The 8,058-nt window shown below is 36.8% G+C and overlaps 1 protein-coding gene across 1 annotated transcript; it reads right to left on the bottom strand.

Annotated features, from left to right (window-relative positions):
- Positions 1-3,021: 3,021 nt before the first annotated feature.
- Positions 3,022-7,273, bottom strand: LOC131029416 (pentatricopeptide repeat-containing protein At3g24000, mitochondrial-like). The gene has a single exon (XM_057959892.1). It carries the CDS (start codon positions 7,020-7,022, stop codon positions 3,972-3,974), a length of 3,051 nt encoding a protein of 1,016 aa, XP_057815875.1. The 5' UTR covers positions 7,023-7,273; the 3' UTR covers positions 3,022-3,971.
- Between the last annotated feature and the right edge of the window lie 785 nt (positions 7,274-8,058).

Below are 8,058 nucleotides of genomic sequence, written 5' to 3'. Positions count from 1 at the left end.
CTTACTTCAAAATCTGCCTTAATATTCCCACATTACTTCTGCAAATAATCTTCCCATGTCTGCATCTTAAATGATCTACAAGATCTCATACATATATATGAGTCTTATTACAATACGCCTTGTTGGCTTACGAAAAGATATTACAAATAAATACAAAATACAATAATTAAAATCTTGTTGGCTGGGATGTCGGTAATCATCTTTGTCGCTGCTGGTGATCTATCTGCCAGTGTAGAGTCTGTCGGTGCCGGTGCCATAGGATTGCAAGGTTGTCATCAATGACAATACCTTCAATCATCTACAATTCTCATTGGAGTGGGCAATGCCAACAATCTCCCCCTTTGGCATTGATGGCAACATCCATGAGAAAAATTCAAAATTGTATCCAAAAATTGAAGTCCAAAAATCTTACCAAAATTGTGTGCTCCCCCTAAGCAAATGATCTCTATGTCGTTGGATTGTTCTCTTCCTACTACTCCCCCTTTGACGTCAATGACAAAGGTTGTCAAAATGTCAATTGAGTGTAGTTATCAGCTAAAACCTTGTACCTGGTTGGTTACAATCTGAAAAAGGTTTGCTAATAAAAAATTCAGGCTCTCAGTGAACCTGTCACTAGACACATGAATGATGATCAAGATGCTTCCTTATGGCCTAAGGATGGTTTCCCTAGAAATAGTCCCCCTTTGTTCCAATAAGAAAAGCAATGTAAAACCAAAGGACAATCATCAATGCTAAATTCTCATGTTCATTGGTAGAGCTTCACATTAGGAAACATGACATTAGATGAGATTAATTCTAAATACTCTTTTGATGTCAAGGAGAAGATGAAAACCACAATCTTCCATTTTGAACTTATTGAGGAAACTCAAACTAAGATTTGTGGTGTTTATGTTGCTCACACATTTTGTGATTTATAATGTGATTGCTTGGTATGCATTTCCACACGTTTTTAGCATCATCTTTTATGACCTAAATATTGACAATTTTTTGTTGATTTTCTTGATAGTAATTGTTGTTGGTGATGGCACATAAATCCTATAATTTAAAAACTGCTACCATATTGCCCACTTTTATAATGTAATTAATGAGATTATTAATGATCATTTTTATTAAGGGGTAAAAGCATATTTCGAGAAGACCTAAAAACCTTATGCATAGGCAAAAGAATTGTTGAGACAAAATCCAAACAACACAACACAACACAAAACAGTTTATTTCATTCAAATGTTCCATGCCATTATAATGCATGTATATTTAAATATTCATTTATAAATTTGGATGTACCTTGAGACCTTAGTCCTTAGATGTGATTCGATTAATGATAGTTGCAAATTGATTTAGCTTTTATAAGAATAGAAGGTACTTTATAACAAATTCTATTCTTCTATTGTTAACATTAATGAATTTATTGTAACAACTTATAATGAATTAGAAACGCATGTTTCCTTATAAGAATAAAATTATCAAATGCATTTGTATGGGAGAATGAATTAAAGTTCATTTTAGATTCCTTTCAAAAGCTACATTTTCCCATCTTCATCATATACATACATGCATGCTTATGATAATATTCCATTTTTAAAATGACTAATAAACATTCTTAGTCACACTATTCATAAGTCTCTAAATATTATGTGTGTAAAAAACAAATATAGGTCATAAAAAATTGAATCTAATATTATAAGATTTTAACATTCAATAAGTATAAAAAGTCAAGATTCTTAATGTAGCTTTAATTAACGATTATAAATACACCTTAGATATAGCATATGGAATTTAGTACCAACATTTGATAGGTATGAAACTAAGACAAAATTATTCAATTCATTTATCAAATGAAATTTAACCTTTATTACGATTTGTTAGGTTTAACGCACATGGATAACACAGTCAACTTGATCATATCATGAGTATAATTGTTATTTTCTTTTTAAGCCTATAGATGTCACCCATAGTGTTTATTTGAAATTCTTTTAGCTCCTATTCTTTTGAGTTAATTTGTTTTTAGATCTTTGGTCACTCCAAATACTTATGAAATGGCCTATTTAGCTCTCTCCCAACTACTTTCAAACCCTCATCTCATTAGTATGAATTTATAAATCTCATCATGCCAACCTTGCAATAGAATGAATGTATGTTTATAGTGCAATCTAAATTGTCATTTTATGTTTACATAGGCAAATGTTATTCTTTTTCCACTAACATCAATCTATAAATCTCATTATGTGAGGTTTTTCAAATGCATGCCTCTATACTAATTAGAACATAGGTGCAATTGTACTTTTTTTACTTCTACATGTATAAATTATAATAGGTTGTTTCTAATTGAAACCAAAAATATTGAAATCAAATTAAATTAAAAACTATTTATGAAGTCACAAATCTATTAGCTATCTCACCAAGCAAAGACGTAAAGCAGTATTAGAAATATCTAACCATAAAAGAGACAAAATCTACAACACTTAGATACAATTACATATTTAATCGCAAATTATAAACAACAGATAATAAAATTAATCTAAATTTTTTTATATAAATTATAAGGGCTGATTGTGAACCCTCCTCTCCCATTTTCTATCGATCAAACATCTTTTCATTTACCTCAGTATTCCTCACCTTTTATTTTTTCCCATTCTCCACCACCACCTCCAACTTTTCATTTCATATATACATATTTCCTTGAAAACAATTCAATAAAACAATCATGTTATCATAAAACACACCTTTGATAGATATTCCAGTGCGTATACAATTAGCAATCCACATTACACTATGCATCTAATTTTAGATAACCAACAACACATAAAAACAAAAAAAAACTTACAAACTTTATAGAAGTGAAAATCAAACCTTATTGCCGGAGTTATGATATGGTGCACTATAAATCAAACCTTATTGCCGCAGTTATGATTGTAAAATTAAACAAGCAGAGAAAACCATATGAATAATACAAAACAACAGAAAGCAGACACATAACATAGTACACAGCGAATTATAGTGATTCACCAAATTGTTTATGTCCACTCTCAAGCAGGGATAACTTATATTAATCAATATCCAATCTCACAGTACATCATACATGGGCTGCACACAGCCATTTATAAACATGTTCAGCCATGAAACGAATAGTCTGGAGAAGACGAATGATCATGTGACTGTTGGGCTTCATATTCCCAACAATCTCCCCCATGAAGTCCAACTGGCACAGCCATGCACTGTCTGCATTTCCGTTCCAAATCTTACATTTGCACCAGACCTTGAGAAAATTTCAATTTCGCCAGACTTTGTTCCAGCACACTCCAAATGAGTCATCTCCAATTCAAATTAGAGTTAAAAAATCTTCTCGAACTACTTCACCCGGTAATCCATAATAAGGAACACCACCGTCTGCAGGTGCAAAATACACTCCTTCCTCATAGTCTCCTACTCTTCTGCTCCCATAATAGAAAAACTAAAAGACTGTCATCTTCCTTAAACACCATGAGAGCTACCTCATCTTGCAGAAGACCAACGACAGAAAGAGCCTTATTTGCGGTGAGAATTGCACAGCCAAGCTCGAGTTGGTCCTTGTCAACAAAAGACAAAATCCCCACATAAAACTCAGGCCTCACGGACGACGAAACGATTTTGTGATTTTAATCAATTAACTCCTCTAGATTCTCGACATTGCTCTCCAGCACTCCCTCTAAGGAAACTTTTGACAATCGAACATTTATCACCTTGTTTTCAATTCTTCTACACATAGTTTGCACCTGCTCCAACTCGACATTAAGTCTCTCCCCAATTGATCATCCATCATGTAGTCATAACTCAATAGTAATGGTGATTGAATCGGGTGTCTGGAAATTCCATTGTGCATTATTTCCTTTACAGAATCAGACAAAGTCGGAGAGATAGTCCCGTATTCCTAACAATGATATGGTGCACCTTAGTTCAGTGCAAGCCTAATTTTGAGATTGTTTCATGTAGCATCACCAATAATCTCTGCAAGAACATTGTCCCTGTTTAAAATGATGGAAACGGTTTGCATCTCTCACAACAATCTCTCTCGTAACAATATTGGAGATTAATTTAATTGCAGTGTGACAATTAGCGCATACTCGAAGGTTCTTTACAACTCTAATAGTTGTTCCAGGGGGTGTGTTTAACAACCCAAATGCAATTGCCAACTTTTCACTGTGGTGGCCGAGAAATAATCCTTTTTCCTCCTCTTCCACATCATTAATTGAATGCCTTGAATCTGGAAAATACCCTGCCGCCTTCATTTCCCAAGCCAATTTATCTAACGTTGCATAGATCTCCTGTGTCTGTGGATGTGATCTGTCTCCTACACAAAAAACATGTACCATTTTATGGCTTTCAATCCAACTACATCCAGGGATCTTCTTAACTCCTCTATCTTTCATCAATGTCCTTACCATTCGAACTTCATCCCACCTGCCCAGTTCTGCATAGATGTTTGAGAGAAGAACATAAGTCGCAGTATTTTCAGGATCCAAATCAAAAAGCAGTGTCGCTGTAAATACTCCGAAGCCTGTATTCATATGTGATCTACAAGCACCAAGAAAACTCATCCACACATTCGCCACAGGTTTAATTGGCATCTTAATGATAAAATTTAGGGTGTCCTCGAGATAGCCAGAACGGGCAAGAAGGTCAACCATGCAAACATAATGATTAGCTGTAGGTATAATGCAATAAAGGTTACTCATGTGATTAAAGTATGTGCAGCCCTCATCCACTAAACCTGCCTGGCTGCACGCAAATAGAACAGAAGCAAAGCTTACAATATCAGGACGTGTCCCAGAGTACTTCATTAATTCAAAGATTTTGAGAGCATCCTTGGAAAATCCATTTTGTGCATATCCTGCAATCATGGCATTCCATGAGACCACATTTCTCAGAGGCATTTTGTCAAACAGCTCACGTGCCTTTTCTATGCTTCCACATTTTGCATACATGTCTACCAGAGCACTTGCAACTACAACATCCGACAAAAATCCCCCTTCCCTAATGCTTTGATGAATATCCATACCCTGCTCCAAAGCTCCCATTTTGGCACAGGCTGAAAGGATACTGGCAAAGGTTGTGGAAATTGGTTTTACACCTGCCAATTGCATTTGCTCAAAAGCTCCTAAAGCCTTTTCAACTAATCCATTTTGTGCATATCCTGCAATCATCGTGGTCCATGAGATCACATTTCTTTGAGGCATATTGTCAAATAGTTCAGATGCCTTGTGCACGTTTCCACATTTTGCATACATGTCGACCAGTGCATTTCCAACTATGATATTTGAAGAAAATCTATTTTCAATTATGGTTTGATGGATGGCTGTACCCAATTCCAGAGCTCCCATTTGTGTGCAGGCAGAGAGGATGCTGGCAAAGGTTGTGGAGTCTGGCTTTACATTCGCCAGTTGCATTTGCTCAAAAGTTTCAAAGGCCTTTTCAACAAATCCATTTTTTGCATATCCTACAATCATCGCATTCCATGAGACTGCGTCTCTTTGAAGTATTTTATCAAACATTTCACAGGCCTTGTCCATGCTTCCACATTTTGCGTACATGTCTAGCAGGGCAGTCGCAACTACATCTGACAAAAATCCCCCTTCCGTTATGCCTTGATGGATGCTCATACCCTGTTCCAAAGCTCCCATTTTGGCACATGCTGGAAGAATGCTGGCAAATGTTGTGGAATCTGGCTTCACACCTATAAATTGCATTTGCTTGAAAGTTTCTAAAGCCTTATTAACAAATCCATTTAGTGTATATCCCGCAATCATGGTATTCCATGAGACGACATCTCTTTGAGGCATTCTGTCCAATAATTCACGTGCCTCGTCTATGCTTCCACATTTTGTATACATGTCTACGAGAGCATTTCCAACCATAATAACTGAAAAAAATCCACTTTCAATTATGCTTTGATGGATGACGGTACCGAGTTTCAAAGCCCCCATTTGAGCACAGGCGGAGAGGATGCTGACAAATGATATGGTGTCTGGCTTTACACCCGCCAGTTGCATTTGCTTAAAAACTTCTAAGGCCTTTTGAGCAAACCCATTTTGTGCATATCCTGCAATCATCACATTCCATGAGACCACGTCTCTTTTAAGCATTTTGTCAAACAGTTCACGTGCCTTGTGCATGCTTCCACATTTTGCATACATGTCGAGTAGGGCAGTTGCAACAACAACATCTGACACACATTGCTCTTCGGTTATGCTTTGATGGATGTCCATACCCAGTTCCAAAGCTCCCATTTTGGCACAGGCTGGAAGGATGCTAGCAAAGGTTGCGGAGTCTGGTTTTACACCTGCCAATTGCATTTGCTTGAAAGTTTCTAAAGCATGTTCAACAAATCCATTTCGTGCATATCCTACAATCATGGCATTCCATGAGATTACATTTCTTTGAGGCATATTGTCAAAGACTTCACGTGCCTTGTCTATGCTTCCACATTTTGCATACATATCTACCAGGGCAGTTGAAACTAGAACGTTTGACGAAATTCCTCTTTCCTTTATGCTTTGGTGGATGTCCATACCCTGTTCCAAAGCTCCGATTTTGGCACAGGCTGGGAGTACGTTGGCAAATGTGAATTGATCGGGTTGGAGACCTGTTCGTTGCATTTGGTGAAACAGTGTGACTGCCTCCTGAGGAAACCCATGTCTTCGGTATGCTGTAAGAATCGTATTCCATGTGAAACAGTCTCGTTCTTTCATGCGATCAAACACCTTACGAGCATCTACCAAACTCCGGCACTTGACATACATGTTCATAAGCTTATTCTGAAAAGTTTTGCGTGTGGCAAATGTAAATTGCCTGTGAGCGATGAAAGAGTGGACTTTTTTCCCTTGAGGAAGCGCATTCTTGAGAATGCAAGTCTGCAATAACTGAATATACGTAGAGTCGTCTTCAGGGGGATTGTATGTAGTGAGCAAAATGTACAGCGCTTCCTTCAACTGGCCTTCTCTACATAATACTGTGAGATTGAGATGAGTAGAGGAAGGCACTGACATTTTGTGATTGTAATTCGAACATGTGTAGGGTTATTCAGCTTCCGCCTCCCACAATGACATTGCCGGTCGTAAATCTGGAAGCATTTTCAGGTTCATACTGTTTGCAAATCTAAATCATTTCTTTCAAAGCAGGTCTCCTGGAGAAAAATGTCCAGCACAGAATCCTAGCATGTAGTATAACTTGCGTTTATGAGTTGAAGAAGGAACAGTTCTTTTGATTAGTCTGATTTCTCTACCATGGTTTATTTGATTGAAAGTTCTCCCAACAAAATGCACCTTATTGAGAATTGTTAAATAATTTTGATTAATATAGACAATATGATTGATGGTAGATCATAAATAACAACTAGCAATCACACACTTTAATGTGCAATGGGTATGCCGAAGAAGTGTGGAAGGTCAATTAGGGAAATTTTCGGTGTATTTTGTATGCAACTGTTCAATGTGTAAGACCAATTGGTAGACCATTTAAAAAAATGATGTTGTGCATGCATCCAAGATCTCAAACTATAAGTGATAGCTTAAAATCAATTATGCATCTTGTTAGAGGGATCCAAAAATGACTCAAACAAATCTCGGAATCATGAAGATAACTAGGTTTTGTTACCAACAAGATCATGTTATGTTTGCAATAGGTGGAGACATATAGGCATAGAGAGAGAGAGGGGGGAAAGGAGAGAAGTAGAGAGGAGAGAGAAGTATAAATATATAAAAGTGGGGAGTGATACAAAGAGAGGGAGAGAGGGAGAAATAGGGATAAATAGAGGGAGAGATAGGGATAGAAAGGAGAGATAGAGAAATATATATATATATATATATATATATAGAGAGAGAGAGAGAGAGAGAGAGAGAGAGAGAGAGAGAGAGCTTGGAAAAGATTGAGGGTGAGAGAGAGGGGGAGATAAATATATAGAAAGGGAGAGATGGAAGGAGAGAGGGAGAGGGAGAGAGAGAAATAGAGATAGAAAGAGGGAGACAATGAGAGGAGGGGGGTAGAGACATAGAAAAGATGGGAAGATATACTTAAAGGGAGCAA

The sequence above is a fragment of the Cryptomeria japonica genome, chromosome 6 (genome assembly GCF_030272615.1).
Source record: "Cryptomeria japonica chromosome 6, Sugi_1.0, whole genome shotgun sequence".
Classification (NCBI taxonomy): Eukaryota; Viridiplantae; Streptophyta; class Pinopsida; order Cupressales; family Cupressaceae; genus Cryptomeria; species Cryptomeria japonica.
Note: the sequence above shows the minus strand (reverse complement) of the source record. Positions and strands in the feature narration are given on the sequence as shown.